We start from the raw sequence: 19,462 nt of genomic DNA, 5'->3' as shown, positions 1-19,462 counted from the left end.
AAGCACTCTCCCTGCTGCAACTGTACCCCTGTCGCCTTCCTTTTCTTCCATTGATTCATGGCTGGAAGTATTGGGAGTTATACAGGATGATGTTACGTTTAATGTAACTCCCTCTCCCTCAGGTTCTAATACCCTTTCCAACAGGGAGGAGGCTACGCCATCTAATTCTCTAGTTTCAGATTGTGAATCAACCAAGATGGCGGCTGTTTGAGTGTCGCTTGGCCTACGGGGTTCCCCCTCCTTAGATGGACTATTGTGCATTTCTTGGAGGTGCGTACCTAACCCCCAGTCCCTACCGCAGTCCCACCTCCCCCAGGATTCCCTTACGTTGGCTCTTGCATGCTGCCACCTTTGTCAACGTCAACGGTTGCTGGGTCGCCCCTTTTGACCCAATGAAATGTATTGGCTGTCAAGTTTCCATGACTGTCCAGCACTTACTCATTGAATGCCCACATAGGATTCAGCAGAGACATATTTACTTTCAAATTCAACAATGTCAGAAATTCTTGCTGAAGGGAGGGATTTCTCACTTAACAAAATTATCATGTTCCTAAGCAAAGTCAGTTTTTTAAGAAAATCTATTTTTTTCTTCTTCTCAGGTTAATTCCTGGAAATCAGTCTGAGAAGAGCCTTTGTTAGGCTCAGAGGTCTGGTTACTGTAATCTTTTGTCCTGTCCTACCCTATCCTCCTTTGTACTGCTTAATTTCATTCATCTTTCCTTCTCAGCAGGTTTAAGAGTAGACAAAGACAATTTCCTCTCGTTCAATATCTTGGAAAGCTTAAAAAAAAAAGGCTGCTGTGACAAAAACAGATATTAATGCACACTTTGACATCTGAAAACAGTAGCCTAAGTAAAAGATGAATGAATGCCATGGCCTAGAAACTGTCATACACCTATGCTGCACCACACATTGCAATCATGGCCACATACTACTTTGAGTATCAGAATGATCATTAAGTCAATAAGTCATAATTCATAAGTCGATCACTATCTGTATTATCTAGGCTTATGTCTTCTGTAGCATCCATACCTTGATATCATAGGCCATCCATCATTAACTTGGCTGTCTATCATCTATGGGAACTGAACTTTTTGTATCTGGGTCTTCTATTCCCTTCAGGGTCATTATGCTTATACTACCTCCTTAACTTTGATCCAGAATAATTATGATTAATGAGTTCTGTAAAACAATGATATTACAATAACACAATTTTATATACGTGCAAACAAAATAATGTAATCTTTAGTGTCATCCTTCCTTCCCTTCATTCTTCCACAGGATGGCTGATGCAGAAACGAAAAGTGTTAATGTGTGGTCAGTGGATTTTAAGCTACACATTAAGTTAAGTATATCTTAATTTTACCAGACCACTGAGCTGATTAACAGCTCTCATAGGGCTGGCCCGAAGGATTAGATATTTTTACGTAACTAGGAACCAATTGGATATCTAGCAATGGGACCTACAGCTTATTGTGGGATCCGAACCACATTATATCGAGAAATAAATTTCTATCACCAGAAATAAATTCCTCTGGTTCCGCGTTGGCCGAGCCGAGAATCGAACTTCGGACCACCGGATTGGTAGCCGAGCGCGAAATCGACTCATCCAACGTGGAACTTAAGCTACACATAACAGTGAGACTTTCCTTCCTTCAACTCATGTCACTATGGCTTAGATAGTTTCACACAGAATACAACTAATTATGACTAATTGATGTGTATGAAAACTGGTTTTATCAAAGAAAAGGTTGTGATGTCCACAACAAGAAAAATCAAGAGGTCTAAGAGAAAAAGACAAACAGCAACGCACCATGCCCAGCACAAAATTACACATTTTGAATAACCCAACTGGTCCTTTAGGATCAGAGGGTAGATAATTCACACTCATGAGGTCCCTCATGGATGATAATTTGAAATGGACTATCTTCTTCCCCAGTGGTATACATTATAAACCAAAGTATCTCGGTTTGAACATAAGTCAAAGAAAACTTACCTCATCAACTTCATGTTCAATGCTCTTTGTTGATGCGCCACTGTAGAGCTCGTAGAGACGATTCCATGTACCCTGAATAGAATCTACGATTTTCTGCTTGAACTCAGTCCCAACTCGTTCAATAGTTTCCTTCAGCTCTGTATGAGAAGAAATTACATTTGCTTAATGCTCTGAAAGATGATGAGTTGGCGTCACAGATACAAATACAACACTGTACTTCAACTTTGGTTTATATCAAATTATTTACAGGAATATCTTATTTTGTTCCTTTCCATCATTTCATGTAAACAATATTCATGACAACACCAACAACATTAATTTCTCTTCCTGGTTAGAAATACTAATTCTTTTTCTGGGAATCAAAACCCTTTACCTGTTTATGAGGAATATCCCAGAGTATTCATCAATTTCAGAATGCATACTAGAAATAAAAAATTCTTTACATCTGTTTAAATTTTGCAATGCAGAGCATCTCCTGTGACACTACCTGCTACATTTAACATATATAATACTGCATTCAACCGTACATATCATTCACATCTACAAAGTCCCTTTCCAATTAAACCACCACCTTCTGATACTTTTCCAGTTTAATTCATCCTTATTTTCTATCATCTCTTCTTCGTCAACCTCTTCCATATTTCAATCTGTATAGGTAAGCAGATTTGTAACAGAAACAACAGAATTCCACTCAAAAATCATTAGAAAAATATTTTTCCTGTAAAAATAATTGCTACAAACCTAAATGCATCCTTTTCCTTCCTTTGTGATGAGGTATAAGAACTGGACGTAAGTTGGTTAAAGTTGAGTCAATAAGTGTCTCTAATCTGTAAGCTACTGGATCAAATGGATGGAAGATATTGAAGACGCGTTTGCAAGTTGGAAGCTCATAGTCAACTCCAATGGTATCAATGCCTCTCACAGTAACAAACATTGCTATAAAGAAAAAACAGAAGCATTGTAATTAGCTTATATATAATCAACAACCATGGAATTCAAGTATCTCATTACACACTTATGAATATTGCTATAAATACAATTGTAGCATTAATTAGCTGTAAACCAAAATCTAAATAAAATATCAAAAAAATATAAATACTATTCAGTAGTAAAAAAAATAAATTAAAAAAAAAATCAAAATTTTCAGATTTTATGTTCCCTACAATACTGACACACATTTTACATGAATTATTATCTTTTACATGCAAACATGATGACTACTGAAGACACAATTACAGGTTGAGTGACAAGAGCAGTTAATCCTTAAACGCCGAAGCAGTATTTTAAAAATTGTCTCCCGTATGACGGCGGTGTTCGCAAGTGAGCGCCGAAGCGGAAAAAAATGTATTTTTCAAAAAATCACAGCACGCTTACTTTTCAATATTAAGAGTTCATTTTTGGCTCCTTTTTTGTCATTGCCTGAAATTTAGTATGCAACCATCAGAAATGAAAAAAAATATCATTATCATATATAAATATTGGGATATATGACAGTGCAAAAAAAAATTTCATATATAATTGTATACAAATTGCGCTGTGAGCAAAACGGTTAAAGCTAACGAGTTAAATTTTTTTGTTGTATTATACACTAAATTGCAATCATTTTGGTATATAACACATTGTAAAACTATCAAAGCAACACAGAGAAAATATTATCACAAAATGATGCATGAATTCGTAGCGCGCAGACGTAAAAAAAAAAATAAAGCATTTTTCAAAAATTCACTATAAATCGCAATATTGTGCTAGAGACTTCCCGTTTATTGCAAAATGAAGGTAATTGATTGAATATTACTAGACTGTAAGTGTCGTAGCTTACAATTGCAGTTTTTTACCATTTCGGTCGAGTTAAAGTTGACCGAAGGTCGAATTTTTTCTATTTATCGTTATTTATATGAAAATATTTCAAAACTGATAAAAGCTACAACCATAGGTTGTTTTTTGTTGTATTCTACATGAAATTGCACATTTCATCATATAAAATAAAAACTTTACGTAACGGCTAATTTAAAATGGTGCAAACATTACGACAATCGGACAAAAGGGATTTTGACGAAGGAAAAATCTATTTCTGGGTGATTGGCTCGTGTCGCCCTATGAAAGTAATCCTTAATATCATCTTTCTAGGTAAAATTATCCTAAAATTACCAGAGAAAAAACAAAATTAAGAAAATGTCAGTAAGACTGACTCGCTCACTCTTAAAAGAAGTGTCGGTATGATATAGGGGCGAGTGTGGAACACTACCACGAGACAAACACCAATTAGAACTTCCCTATCAGAATCCCCCTAAGAGAGAGCCGATACCAACGGGCGATGCAGCCTCTACTACTACTACTAGAGGACGCCACGGACAGCAGCGCCCCTAGCGGTCATCCTTAAATAAAACATAAATACATCTTGTCCTGCAAGGGGGGGGAAAACAAACCATAAAAAGGGATGGGTTTCATAGGGCGACACGAGCCAATCACCCAGAAATAGATTTTTCCTTCGTCAAAATCCCTTTTCTGGGCTCAGCTCGTGTCGGCCTATGAAAGAGTACCAGAGAAACAGACAAGATGGAAAAGGGAAAAATGAAAAACATATTAAAATGATGGATATAATATAAGTAAATCAAATACAGCATACAAATTAAGTACTTAAACTAACTTATTACAGTAATCAATAACAGAATGTTAGTAAACTTAAAGTACTTAAAAGGTAGTAACAAAAATCATAAATATGCATGTAAAATAAGGAAATGTTTGAATTTACTTAATTAGAACATATAAGTACAATTATATACATACATGTGTCCTACCCTAGCATAAAAATAAGGGTAGATACACTCAATTCCATCATTAATACAATTAATACAATTAATTCAAATATGTACAAACACATTGTGACTGAAGTTATCACAAATCCAATTGGAGAATTTATACAAACATATTGTGGCCTATCCTAGCATAAAAATAAGGGTAGGACCACTGAAGTACATATCAGTACAAGGGTGGTTGTCCCTAGCAAAAAAATAAGGGACAAACCACTACAACACACAACGGCTAAGGCTATGATGATGAGTAGCCTGGTGATAGGTTGAGGCATGTTGGTTGAAGTAGGTAGAAAGGAGACCTGGATTAATACTACAACTACTAAGCAGTATCAGGGGAAACTATGTTTCCCGCTGCTACTGCTGAAAACTTTAAAGATTCCAAGGACTTTAAATAATGTCGTTTAAAGACTGTCGGGGATTTCCATCCAGTATACTTCCTAAGATCCTCAAAGTTCATATGTTGGAAATAATTAATAGAGGTGGCTACTCCCCTGATATCATGTGCTTTTGGGAATGACTCAGGGTTGGCTTGTTTAATGAAGTAAAGGATTTGCTGTCTAATACCTTTAACTGACAAAGTACCACCTTTTTCTCTCATGAAGAGAGCACCAGAGGATCTAGAAGAAGTACGAGATAGAAAGGCTCTAAGAGTTGATACTGGGCAGAGAGAAGGATCCTGTGGAAGTGGGATAACCTTCCAAGGAGCCCACCTTGCAAGAGGATCTTCATTTTTGGCTAAAAAGCTACGATCCGGAGCAAGTAGAACTTCTCCTGATGGAGGAATTCCACATGACCCGCATCCCTGGATAGAGCCGACAGTTCTGAAATTCTCGCTCCTGAGGCTAGGCTTAATAAGAATAATGTCTTCCTCAGGAGCATTATGAATGTACAAGATGAGTTGTCAGTATCTGAAGCTAGTTTGAGAACATCATTTAAGAACCATGAAACTGTAGTAGGCCTCTGAGAAGGTCTAAGTCTAGCACAGGCTTTAGGGATAGATGTGAAATAAGATTCAGTCAAATCTATCTGAAAACCTACTTGAAAGATTTTCTTCAAAGCCGACTTATGAGTGGTAATCGTGCTAGCTGCTAAACCTTTTTCAAATAAAGATCTGAAAAAGGATATAGCCAAATTAACTGTCATGGTTGTAGTGTTCGATTCTCTCAAGAAAGATGCTAATTTCTTAACAGCTGAGTCATATTGTCTAATGGGTTGACTCCCTTTTATCTGATTCTAGGAAGAGAATATTCTGTGGATCAATGTCAGCATCTTTATTAGCCGCAAACTTCATGAAGTCCATAAAGTTAGGGTCTGGAGAGTTCCTGAGGAAGCGAACACAGTCCTCATTTGTACTGATTGTGATAGTTTGGGGTTGGGGATCCGTTGAGGTCGGAGACCCAATTCCAAAAGAAGTGGATACCAGTTGCTCTTGGGCCAGTTCGGTGCAATCAGAGCTATTATCCCTTTGAAAGACCTTAGTTTGTCTAGGACTTTCAGAGAAGATTCACTGGAGGAAAAACATAAATTCTCCTCCATTGATTCCAATCCAACGACAGGGCGTCCGTGGCATAAGCCAGAGGGTCCAGGTTGGGGGCCACATAGCAAGGGAGCTTGTGGTTTGCTTGTGAGGCGAAGAGGTCCACTTGGAGACCTGGGACTCTCCGGCTTACCCACTGGAATGACCCGACGTCCAGAGACCACTCTGATTCCAGAGGGACTGACCGGGACAGGGCGTCTGCTATCACATTTCTTACTCCTGCCAGATGAGTGGCAGACAGATGCCATTTGTGTTTGCTTGCTAATGCAAAGATGGCTATCATGACATGGTTCACATGTTTGGATTTGGACCCTCCTCTGTTGATGCAATGAACTACCACTGCACTGTCCAAAACTAGCCTTAGAATTGAGACTTTTTGTCGGGGGAAGCAGTCTCTTCAGAGTAAGAAATACTGCCATTGCTTCCAACACATTTATGTGAAGCTGGCGAAATTGAACTGACCAAGTCCCCTGAACCTGTTTGAACTGAGAGTATCCCCCCCACCCGGACAGGGATGCGTCCGTGTGAATGGTTAACATTGGGAGGGGATATTGAAGGGGTACTTTCTTGGCTAAGTTCTTTACTTTTGACCAAGGCCGTAGTTGGTTGCGGAGGATCTGTGGGATTACTGACAACTTGTCTCGATATTTGGAGTTTGCTTTTGACCGCCAAATTCGATTTATATCTTTCAGCCTTGCTTTCAGAAGGATATCTGTTACCGAAGCAAACTGAAGAGACCCTAGGATTCTCTCCTGGTTTCTTCTTGACGTTTGTTTGCACTTGAGAAATTGCCTGACAGATTTTGCTATTTCCTTCCGTTTGGCTACTGGAATTGATAGATTGTGGGAGGACAAATCCCATTGGATTCCTAGCCACTGAAACGAGATTCCGGAACAAGTCTGGATTTCGTTTTGTTTATCTGGAACCCCAGATGTTCCAGAAAGTGAACTACCTTTTTGGTAGCTTTGAGACATTCCTCGACTGTTGGTGCCCAGATTAACCAATCGTCGAGGTATGCCGCTACCATGATTCCCTGAGCTCTCAATTGTTGTACAACCACTTCTGCTATCTTTGTGAATACCCTGGGGGCTACATTCAGACCGAAGGGCATCACTTTGAATGAGAATGTCTGACTTCCTAGCCTGAATCCTAGGAATGGGCGGAAGTGCCTGGCTATAGGGATATGATAGTATGCGTCTGTAAGATCGATGGAGCATGTGACGGCTCCACGCGGAAGTAAGGTCCTTACTTGCGAGAGGGTAAGCATCTTGAACTTGTCGCAGCGAATGAAAGAGTTTAGCTTTGACAAGTCTAAGATTACCCTTCTTTTTGTTGAGCCTTTCTTTGGCACGCTGAATAAGCGACCTTGAAATTTTAGATGTTTGACTCTCGCAATAGCTCCTTTCTGAAGGAGTTCTTCCGCGTAATCTATCAATTCCTTTGACGGTACCTGATGGAATGATTTGATTGGAGGAGGATCTTGGATCCAGCTCCAGCCTAATCCTTTGGACACTATGCTCTGTGCCCAATTGCTGAACCCCCACCTGAGGCGGAAGAGGAACAGCCTCCCTCCTACCTGGGGAGCCTCATTGCTGATGGGCGGGTTGGCCACCACGCCCTCCTCTGAACTGCTTACTCCTTGTGCCCCTTCCTGCGCCACGGTGACGAAAGTAACCTCTCGCCCTACCCCTCGGTTGAGAGTAGCCTTGAGCCTCATAAGCAGGGTTAAAGGCAGGCGAGATAGCATAGGAAGTCGAAGGTTGCGATTGCTGGGGCACCAGAGGAAAGGCTGAGTTTGCTTAGATGTAGCAGGTTGTCCTTGTTGGGTGACTGGGACTGCCTGCACAAACTGCTGCTGATGCTGGAGTTTTTTATATGGCTGGAACCTCCTACCAGCCTTCTTTGGTTTCTTGCCAGCAGTGGGAACGGATTCCTGTTTCCTCTTAGAGGAAATACCCCACCTAGCTCTAAGGCTCTGGTTGAGTCTAGCAGCTTCGTGGTGGACTTCGTTCACTGCTGACTCTGGGAAGAGATCCGCTCCCCACATGCTGGCAGCCAAGAGTCTATTAGGCTCGTGCCTGATGGTGCACTCTTGAAGAACATGCTTCCGACAGTTCTTCCTGGCTTGGAAGAAGTCAAAAGCGTCTAACAGAACCGTCTGAAATTGCGATTTTGCTAGGATTTTGAATAGCGGTTCGTTCGCGTAAGATAGCGCAGCCATTTCCGTGACGATGAGTGAGTTAAGGGACCTGCCAAACCTAGTTCGCGCATCGAACTCTGCCTGGATTAGGGAGTCCGGCAGCCTAGGTAACTTCTCACCGAACTGGTCCATAGCGCAGTCCGGCTTGAGTTTACCCTGCGTGAAAGTAGCTGGCAGGTTTTACCATAACTCTCCGAAGGCGGGAAAGAGTGGAGAAGTGGACTCCGACTCTCTCAACTGTGGAACGGGCTCATCCTTGAGGACTGCCTGAAGAGCCTTCTCCACCAATTTCGTGGCGAACGGAAGAGAGACCTCCTCTTCCGTGGCGAAAATAGTGAAGGGGCTCTTATAGGCCTGGAGTTTAGTATTAGTACACTCCCAGTCCTCAAGGCAGTGAACCCATTCCCGTTGGGCGTGATCTCTACTGTAGAGGACTGACTCCTTCGAGATCTTGTCCTCCCTTGTAAGAGCCGTTGGCGTCAGCCTAGCATACCCGATGAAAGGCTGTGACAGACCCGGAGGATAGAACTCGAAGTCCTCAATCCTTCGAGTGCCAAACTCCGGGATCGAAATCATCCCGTCCTTAAAGGGAGCGTAGGCCGCTACTCTCCATGGATTCTCCATAGAGAAAGCTGGCAAGGAGTCGTAAGACGGGAGTTGGAGAATCCCCGTGCTAGAAGCAGGGGATACTGGGGGAGGAGCCTGGGATAGCCCAACCATCCGATCCTCATTCTCTCTTACTCTATTCGAGAGTTCCTGGACCGTCTGTCCAGTTTGAGACAGAGTGCTCGACAATTGTGCGAACATCTGCTCAAAACGTGTTCCCAAAGCTGAGATTTGGGAACCAATCATCACTCCTACCTGCTCCATCATTCCTGGTGAGACAGGAGAAGGAACGCAGGAGCTGGTGCTTGCCACCCCTGCCGGCATAGCCGGAGAGGGGGCAGCGGAGGCGGGAGAAGGCAACGACTCGGAGGTAGCGCGAGCTTTCTCCTTCGAAGCCTTGCCTCTGGAGCTCTTCGACTGGGAAGAGCTTGGCTTAGCCTTCACCGCGTCGGCGTAAGAAGTCGATGACTTCCTAGCCGAAGAAGACGAAGACGACTTCCTAGAAGTCGTCTTAGACAATGTCTTCGGTTCTCTCTTTCCCTTCTCCTTAGGAGGTACAGAGAGAGCGGGAGTGCGGCTAGGGATCTCGGATCCCGGAAAGCCTTGGAAAGAGGCGGAAGAAGAAGGGACAGGAGAAGATCCAGGAGCGCCCAAGGAAAGACCTTGGGCGCCCGACAAACCTACCTCAACCAACAAATCCTCACTCACTACCGCCATCGGCTCGAGATTCAGGTCCAGGCCGGCGACGTCTGGAACTGACTCCTGGGCGGCTCCGACCCCCAACGACTGCTGGAGTTCTTGCTGGATGGCGGCTATCACGGGGGCGGCGGACAAGGGGTCGACGTAGCCCGTCGACTTGCCCGCAGGGAAGATCTGGATGGCCAGCTTCCTATCCAATATGTAGGGCTGGCCCTTGGCGGCGTTCTTCCCAAAGCCGCCCACCCACGCTTTCAGGGTGGCGAGGGCGACTTCCCTCACACCGCTAGCCTGAAAGAAAGGCTGAATTAGCTACCAATTGCGGACAGGGTTAACAAACTTACGAACTAAAAGTGTTAGTAAATTGATAAATAACCTCATAATGGTCTTACCCCACCAACCAGCTGATCGACCAGGTCGTAGCATATAGTGCAGGCCTCGGGATGCCAGACGATAGACTCGTTGAACAAGGTGGCACATGGGGCGTGAGACCTGCACTCGTCATGTCCGCAGGGGTCGTGCAGCGTCGCATTACAAGCGAGGACCTGGCAGTTGGTAGCCTGTAAGTGAAAACGTACATGAGTACAAAGTAAACACTTACAGCCTAACATATGCTCCGCTGGTGCCGGAGCGATAAAGTTAGATAAAACCAGAGCCCTGCTAAAATACGTGTGGTAACCATGTTGGAAGAAAGGCTATGGCTCCGCCAGTGGCGGAGGCACAAGAATCAACCAACTAGGAGTGGTGGTAATGGAAACCACAACGGATAATGGCGGGGATGGTTGATTAACATAAATATTATAATACACAATTCATTGTAAAATATCTTAAATTAGGGTATATATCCTTAACATAGCATAGTAACAACATAAAAACCAACTTTTCTCCACCCGTCTACTAGAAGAGTGCGTAGGTAAGGGTAAGCTCCCTTCCGGTAGCGGGGGAGAGATATAAGGATATAGTAGGCAAGCAATCGACCATCCATAGCACCCACCCTGTCCGCTAGCGGAGCCAATATCCTATAACCAAAGGGGCCCCGGCTGCGACGGAAGGCTCCTTTCATATCGTAAGGGAGGTGGCTGAGTAATGGGTAGGGGGGGAAGGAGATCCCGGTGAAACGCGGCGGGAGCGAGGAAGGGAAGGGATGGCCTACTCCTCCCCACCTCACCAACTACCCGTATGGAGACCCGGTACCTCATAGTGGTCGCCCTATACCCCCTGCTGGCGGAACCCCCCGGCACCTCCGGAATGTGAGAGAAGGCTATGAGGTTGTTATGACAACCAAGGGGTCCCCCAGCTCCTCCCTACATCAGAGAGGGAGGGAAGGGGCAGGGTAAGGTGCTATGGAACACGTGACACCAGTGGCCTAGGCCGCGAACAACACAACCGTGGTAGGGCCACGTGAACCAAGCTGTACCAATACATGGAACAAGCACTAGGCTAGCCTAACACCCTAAATAATAATAATAAAATACATCGAAAGGTGGAAGAGACACTTTTAGTAAAAGAGAAAGAAGCCCAGGAGGAGGCAAACTATTCCAAGAAACAGGAGCCTACTCGGAGCCAGCGATAGCCGATGTAGAGCAAGAGCCGGGATGCTGGGCCAGAATAAAAAATAATAATAGCCCTAAATACCAAGCTAAGAGAATGGTAAGAGGGCTAACTAGCTAAAACTCGATGTAAAACAATGAACGTGATAAAGTAAGCCCATAAGTATAAGAAGTCCCAGTATGGAAGACCGGGAATTCTTACGAGGCAGCATGGCCGCCACGAGACAACCGGGGAACCGTATATGACCTATAAAAAGGAAAATACTGGTACCCGGAAGATAAAACTGTGATAAATATTACTTATGAGTTACTTAACTTAGCCGTGGCAATTGCTGAGCGTTCCATCATCGTAGAATACGAGATAAATCCTGAGAAATATAGCACAAGTAAAATCTGCGTCTAGACGCTGGCGCTAAAATTTAAGGATGTCCGCTAGGGGCGCTGCTGTCCGTGGCGTCCTCTAGTAGTAGTAGTAGAGGCTGCATCGCCCGTTGGTATCGGCTCTCTCTTAGGGGGATTCTGATAGGGAAGTTCTAATTGGTGTTTGTCTCGTGGTAGTGTTCCACACTCGCCCCTATATCATACCGACACTTCTTTTTAAGAGTGAGCGAGTCAGTCTTACTGACATTTTCTTAATTTGTTTTTTCTCTGGTAATTTTAGGATAATTTTACTAGAAAGATGATATTAAGGATTACTTTCATAGGCCGACACGAGCTGAGCCCAGAAAATAATTTATAATGTTTTTGGAAGAATTGTGCTAGAGACTTCCGATTTGTTGCAAAATAAAGGTAAATGATTGAATATTACTATTATGTAATAGTTTTAGCTTACAATTGCGTTTTTCGACCATTTCGGTCGAGTCAAAGTTGACCGAAGGTTGAAATTTTTCTATTTATCGTTATTTATATGAAAATATTTCAAAACTGATAAAAGCTACAACCATGGGTTGTTTTTTGTTGTATATTCTACATGAAATTGCAAACATTTACACATATAAAACTTTATGTAACGGCTAATTTAAAATGGTGCAAACATTACGACAATCGGACGAAAAAATTTCTGATTTTTTTCAGAAGAGTTACCGCACGGGCGTGGACGTTGTTTTTAGTTGTATTCTACATGAAATTGCACACATTTTCATATATAATACTCCATGTAATGGCTAATATAAAATGGTGCAAAAATTATGTCAAAGTGACGAAATAATTTCTGAGATGTGTCGCCGATACTTTTTAGTGCGAGAAGAAAGAAATTCACGCTTGCGCGCCTGGGTAACAATTATAAACAAAACAATGCCTTGATCCATGAGCTCCCAGCATCCCCCAAGGCGTGTGATTCAAAAGTTTTCGCCTAGTAGGCCTATAACTATTTTTCCGCGAATTTTTAAAAAAACTTTTTTATGTCGACGTACCATACGTCCAATCGGCACCCAACAGACAATTTATATCGACGTTTAATAGGTCCAATCGGCGTTAAAGGGTTAATAAGAGAGTGAGTTCCCTTAGAAGCAGAAAAATCCACAATGTCTGTCAATTCATCCTTCAATTTGCTGCATCACAAACCCATTATTTTTTAACCTACTTGTGTTTAGTATGTAAATCCCAAACCTCTAACTCCACTGTAGAGGACAAAAGATAATCAGATTGATCAGTTTAGCTAATGCAGGCATATCCACACCTAATGGTCTTTGGCTGTTAAACAAATCACTCTGGGTGCGCACAGACTGGTCAACAATTCCCTGTTATTGCTGCATTTAATTTCCAATTTTCATTTTGCTTCATTCTAATGAGCTTACTCAACTTGTTTCAATCTTTTATATTATATTATTCATAATCTCAATAAAACTTACATTTACAAATTTTTACCCTAGTAATTTACTCAGTTATTATTTTACTACATGTCTGGGATTTTGCTTTTACTGTGCTACTGGAATTGTCCAACCTTATATTTTGATTGATAGACCCCAACTCCTTTTAAAAGTTGCATGGTGTCTGAAAGTGAGTCTTATTGGATTTCTTCACAAATATTTCATTTGAAGAACTCATTAGCCTAGGTCACTAAACAGTTGCTTCCCAACAAAAGGGTCGTCAAGTAGTCTTTTGTGACCGTGAAGCTTGGCATAACTTCTTGGATATACGAGCAGTAAAGTCTATTCCCATCCACATTAAAAAAAATTTCTGGAAGAAAATGCTGCCTTCTATACCAACATGGCAAGGAATTAGGATGCTGCTATTTCTCAGTTAAAGCACTCATGCCTTGGATCCTGATATTGTGAAGACTGTCATTGCTAGAACCCCAAAAACTATCCTGACCTTCCATTGAATTATTTGTCTTTCTCATTGGGTAACTTCTTTTGGAGGTCTCCAAACAGACACCACTTTTTCTGGATCACGAAATGGCTCATGGGGATTGAACTGCACAGTGCAAACTGTAGTCACTATAGTTGAATCATATAAATAAGGGAGTATTTTTTTATATTTTTTAAACTTTTAAATAATTATAAATGTACTACTGTAAACTTCATTACTACATATTTTATATATTTTAATATTTGTTTTTAAGTAATATGGCACTTTTTTAATTGCCTGTTTTTTATTGTGTTTTGATATTTGCTGCTAACTAGTAAAAAGATGCATAAAACAAAGTGATCAAATTAATATTTTTACCTTTAATTTTGAATAAAAACTGCCATAACATCAAAAACGCCTTATACTGAAGCATCGTAACTGGATTCTGAAATGTTATTTTCATGATAAAATAAATTTTTGAACATACTCACCTGGTAGTTATATATATAGCTTACGTCCCTGACGTCACGGCAGAATTTCAAAACTCGCGGCAATCGCCGATTGGGTAGTCAGGTGCACCACCTGTGCGCCCTCTACCAGGTACGTAGCACCATACCAACTATTCCTCAGATCTTCCATGCCCATAGTTTCTAGAGGGGAGGAGGGTGGGAATTTAATTATATATAACTACCAGGTGAGTATGTTCAAAAATTTATTTTATCATGAAAATAACATTTTCAAACATCTAACTCACCTGGTAGTTATATATATAGCTGATTAACACCTTTGGTGGAGGGTCAGAAACAGCTATCATCGTTGGAATTGACATAAGTGTTAATAAAAACAAACTTACGGGTTCGTACCTGTTAAGGAAGCTGACTTTAATGATATCCTGTCTCATTGTGTCTGCTTTCCTTATGAGGTCCAGCGATCACCCAGGGGGCTGAAGACTCTTGGAGACTGTCAACCGGTCAAACCTCTATGTGACTAGACTCCCTACAATACTCTTGTTCCGGGCACTACTAAGGAACAAGTTGATCACCTGACTAAAGATCAATGATTGTGGAAGACTGCATCCAGTCTCCACAAACAACCATAACTTTTCAATAGTTCCAAGAGAAGAAAAAGAGTATTGGATTATGGGTTTTAAGGGGTAGACCCTTTTCCCACTACTGAAAGAGCTGCTACAAACGGACCCAGTGTGTAGCAGTCTTCATACAAAGTTTGCACTTGCGTAAGATAGTGCGACGCAAAAAACTGACTTGCTCCTCCAGAATGTTGCGTCCAGGATATTCTGAAGAGATCTATTTTGTTTAAATGCTACCGAGGTTGCTACAGCTCTAACCTCGTGAGTCTTAACTTTAAGTAGCTTCATATCTGCTTCAGTACATGCTGAATGCGCTTCCCTAATTAATTGCCTTATAAAAAAGGATAGCGCATTCTTCGACATTTGCAGAGAGGGTTTCTTGACCGAACACCAAAGCCCTTCTGAAGTGCCACGTATTTGTCTCGTTCTCTCCAAGTAATGCCTCAGAGACCTTACCGGACAAAGAACTCTCTCTATTCCTCACCGTGAGATCCGAGAGGTTCGGAATTTCGAATGGACTTGGGCCAGGGTTGAGAGGGGCGTCGTTTTTGGCTAGGAATCCCAACTGTAGCGAGCAGATGGCTTTGCCCTGTCTGAAACCTACAGTTTTGCTGAAGGCATGGATTTCGCTGACCCTCTTTGCTGTTGCTAGGCTAATCAGGAAGAGAGTTTTCATGGTGAGGTCCTTAAGGGATGTTTCCTGTAAGGGTTCGAACCTGTCACTCATGAGAAACTTGAGGACTACATCCAAATTCCAAGATGTTGAGGATTGTATTCTTTCCTTAGTTGTCTCGAAGGATCTAAGAAGATCTTGTAGATCCTTATTATCAGATAGATTAAGGTTTCTATGCCTGAAGACAGCTGCTAGCATGCTCCTATAACCCTTGATAGTAGAAGCAGAAAAAGTACGTCTCTTCTTGAGGTATAGCAGAAAATCTGCTATCTGAGTCACAGAGGTACTGGAAGAGGAAATAGAGTTGTCCCTGCACCATCCTCTAAAAGTCTCCCACTTCGATTGGTATACCTTAATGGTTGAAGACCTCCTTGCTCTTGCAATTGCACTCGCTGCCTCCCTCGAAAATCCTCTAGCTCTTGTGAGTTTTTCGATAGTCTGAAGGCAGTTAGCTGAAGAGCTTGGAGGTTTTGGTGATACCTTTCCAAGTGGGGCTGTTTGAGTAGATCTACTCTTAACGGAAGGCTTCTTGGGGTGTCCACCATCCATTCCAGTACCTCTGTGAACCATTCTCTTGTCGGCCAGAAGGGTGCCACTAGAGTCATCCTGGTTCCTTCATGAGCCACAAACTTTTGTAACACTCTGTGTACCACTTTGAATGGGGGAAAGGCGTACACGTCTAGATGTGTCCAATTCAGAAGGAACGCATCTATGTGGATTGCTTCGGGGTCTGGGACTGGAGAACAGTAAGTCTCCATCCGTCTTGTCTGCGCTGTTGCAAAGAGATCTATGCAAGGGCGCCCCCAGATTCGCCATAGACTCTTGCAACTTCCTGATGGAGAGTCCATTCTGTTGTCAAGACTTGATGTTTTCTGCTCAGGATGTCTGCTCTCACATTCTTTTCTCCCTGAATGAAGCGTGTTACCAGAATATCACGTTTTTTTCCTTTTTGTCCAGAGGAGCAGTTCTCTTGCTGCTCTGTACAGAGAGACTGAGTGAGTCCCGCCTTGTTTGCTGATGTAGGCAACGCCGTTGTGTTGTCGGAGTTGACCTGTACCACTTTGTTCCGGACTACGCTCTCTAATTCCTTGAGAGCTAGGAAAACTGCAGTCAATTCTTTCAGATTGATGTGGAACTTTACTTGCTCCTTGTTCCAGAAGCCCGAGACTTCTAACTTCCCCAGTGTTGCTCCCCAGCCCGAGTCCGAGGCGTCGGAAAACAACACTAGGTCTGGGTTCCTCTGCTCTAGGGAGAGGCCTTCCTGGAGCTTGACGGGATCGTTCCACCACTGTAGATAGTGTTTCATGTCGTTCGAAACAGGAATACACATTGACTCTAGTGTCTTCTTCTTGTCCCAATGCTGATTTAGATGAAACTGCAGAGGGCGTAGGTTCAGTCTTCCCAAGGAGACAAACTGTTCTAGCGAGGAAAAGGTCCCAGCAGACTCATCCACTCCCTCGCAGAGCACTTCTGTTTCTTTAGGAAGTTTCTTATTTTCTCTAAAGCTTGTTCCGTTCTCAATGTGGACGGAAAAGCCCGAAAAACCTGACTCTGAATCCTCATCCCCAAGTACAAGATTTCCTGGGATGGGATCAGTTGGGATTTCTGGTGGTTTATCAGAAGGCCTAGGTCTTCTGATAATCGAATTGTTTTCTGAAGATTCTCCAGACAGTTGGCGTAGGAATGGGCTCTGAGGAGCCAATCGTCCAGATACAATGAGGCTCTGATGCGTTTCTTGTGTAGCATTGCTGCTACGTTGCTCATAAGTTTTGTGAAAATTTGAGGTGCGGTATTTAGACCGAAACAAAGAGCTCGGAATTGAAATGTTTCTGTCTTGTAAACAAATCTTAGGTACTTTCTGGAGTTTGGGTGGATCGGGACGTGAAAATAAGCATCCTGGAGATGCAACGAAACCATCCAGTCGTCTCGTCTGACTGCAGCAAGAACTGATTTCGTTGTCTCCATAGTGAATTTTGTTTTCTTCACGAAAAAATTCAGGGAACTCACGTCCAAAATCGGTCTCCATCCGCCCGAGTTCTTGGGGACCAGGAATAATCGATTGTAAAACCCCGGAGATTCCAGGTTCTGAACTCTTTCTATTGCTTCCTTCTGAATTAGCATAGAAACCTCTTGTTGTATCGCTAGAGTCTTGGACTCCTCTCTGTACTTGGCTGACAGATCGATCGGTCTTTCTGCTAAGGGGGGTTTTTTCCAGAAAGGGATCTTGTATCCTTCTTTGAGAAGCTGAAGTAGAACCCAAGGATCTGCTCCCTTTTTCTCCCATGTTTGCCAGAAATTTTTGAGTCTGGCTCCTACCACTGTCTGAAGAAGAACTTTGTCAGACTTTATTACTTCCTCCTCTGAAGCCTCTTTTCTTGGAGTTTTTTGTAATAGGTCTTGCATTCCCTCTCCTGAGGGATCTACCTCGAAAGGGCCGAGAACTACGTGGTAGAGGAGTGGTTTCTTTAAGTTTCTGTCCTGCAAAACTTGACGGAAACACTCTCCTTGCTGCTTTAGTCATCAGATCTTGTGTCGCTTTTTGAGTCAGAGCTGAGGATACTTCTTTTACCAAACTATGCGGAAAAAGATGAGTCGAAAGGGGAGCGAAAAGCAGTTCCGCTCTCTGAGTGAGCGTTACTCCACTCGAAAGAAAAGAACAAAATTGGGCCCTTTTCTTCAAGATTCCAGCTGAGAAAAGGGCTGCTAGCTCGTTCGACCGTCTCGAAGCGCTCTGTCAATGCATGACCTAAGGTGAACGAGTTCTTCCGTTTTGGTAGACTTCAAGTTTTCACAATTTTCTTTCCCAACGAACCCAGAGTCCAGTCTAGGAAGTGAAAGACTTCGAAGGCTCTAAAAATCCCTTTGAGGAGGTGGTCCATTTCAGAGGAAGACCAAAACACTTTCGTCTCCCCCATGGGCCGTCCGACGAGAAGAGTCCACAAGACTAGAGAAGTCCCCATGGGAAGAAGCTGGAACTCCCAAACCTAGGACTTCTCCAGTGTCGTACCAGATGCTGGATCTGCAAGCTAATCTGGCCGGAGAAAATGAGAAAGCTGTTTTTTCCCTGGTCTTTCTTAGAGTCATCCATTCCTTCATTAATTTCAAGGCTCTTTTCGAAGAGCGCGATAATACCATCTTCGTAAAGTCGGATTCTTTAGAAGCCTTCCCTAAAGTGAACTCTGAAGGTGGAGAACGAGGGGCAGCTGGCACAAAACTTTCTGAAAAAGTTCCGCAAAAACTTTCATAAGCCTTTTAAGATCTGCTGAAGGTTGTAGATCTGTTTGATATTCTTCCTCGGAAACGACTTGCATCTGATCAAAAGGAGAATGGGGGATGTCTTCATTCCTTTCTTCTGATTGAGGACACAACTGATGTAGCGATGTCATGTTGCGTTTGTGCATCCTGCTGTCCAGTTTCTTGATGCCTGGAGTCTTGTCGTCCAGTACCTTGATGCCTGGTGTCCTGGCGTCCTGTCTCATGACGATTTTCGTCCTGGCGTCTTGCTTCAAGACGTTTTTCGTCCAGGCGTCTTGCTTCAAGACGTTTTTCGTCCTTGCGTCTTGCTTCAAGACGTTTTTCGTCCTGGCGTCTTGCTTCAAGACGTTTTTCGTCCTGGTGTCTTCCTTCAAGACTTCTTTCGTCCTGGCGTCTTGCTTCAAGACGCTTATCGTCTGCTGTCTTGCTTCAAGATGTTTTTCATCCTGGCGTCTTGTTTCAAGACGTTTTTCGTCCTGTTGTCGTGCTTTAAAACGTTTTCGTCCTGGCGTTTAACAGTAAGAGTAGCAGGTGATATGACTGCATAAGAGAGGAGAGTTTCTGCTTAAAATCTTGCAGTACGGAAAACTGTGGAGCTTCTTGCTGCTGGGAACAGACTAGAGAAGTTGCAAAGTCAATCTCTCTCTCTTCATTCTGTTCGTCTTGAGATGAAAGGCCTGAAGAACGCCAATCCGAAGGAGGAGGCAGGAGCATGCACTGAAGGCATCCAATCGTCCGATGCTTCCTTTACTCCTACCAA

General features: G+C 42.9%; 1 protein-coding gene across 4 annotated transcripts in view; it reads right to left on the bottom strand.

Annotated features, from left to right (window-relative positions):
* LOC135220477 (phospholipase DDHD2-like) overlaps positions 1 to 19,462 on the bottom strand; it is a 171,278-nt gene that overhangs the window by 43,830 nt on the left and 107,986 nt on the right. For all 4 annotated transcript variants that reach the window (XM_064257607.1, XM_064257606.1, XM_064257604.1 and 1 more), the window contains 2 exons: positions 2,738 to 2,932; positions 1,997 to 2,133 (listed from right to left, as the gene is read on the bottom strand). In XM_064257607.1, the coding sequence (XP_064113677.1) occupies positions 1,997 to 2,133; positions 2,738 to 2,932 (332 nt within the window). The remainder of the gene's footprint in view (positions 1 to 1,996; positions 2,134 to 2,737; positions 2,933 to 19,462) is intronic.

Source organism: Macrobrachium nipponense, chromosome 2, assembly GCF_015104395.2.
Source record: "Macrobrachium nipponense isolate FS-2020 chromosome 2, ASM1510439v2, whole genome shotgun sequence".
Classification (NCBI taxonomy): Eukaryota; Metazoa; Arthropoda; class Malacostraca; order Decapoda; family Palaemonidae; genus Macrobrachium; species Macrobrachium nipponense.
This window is presented reverse-complemented; position numbering and strand designations above follow the sequence as displayed.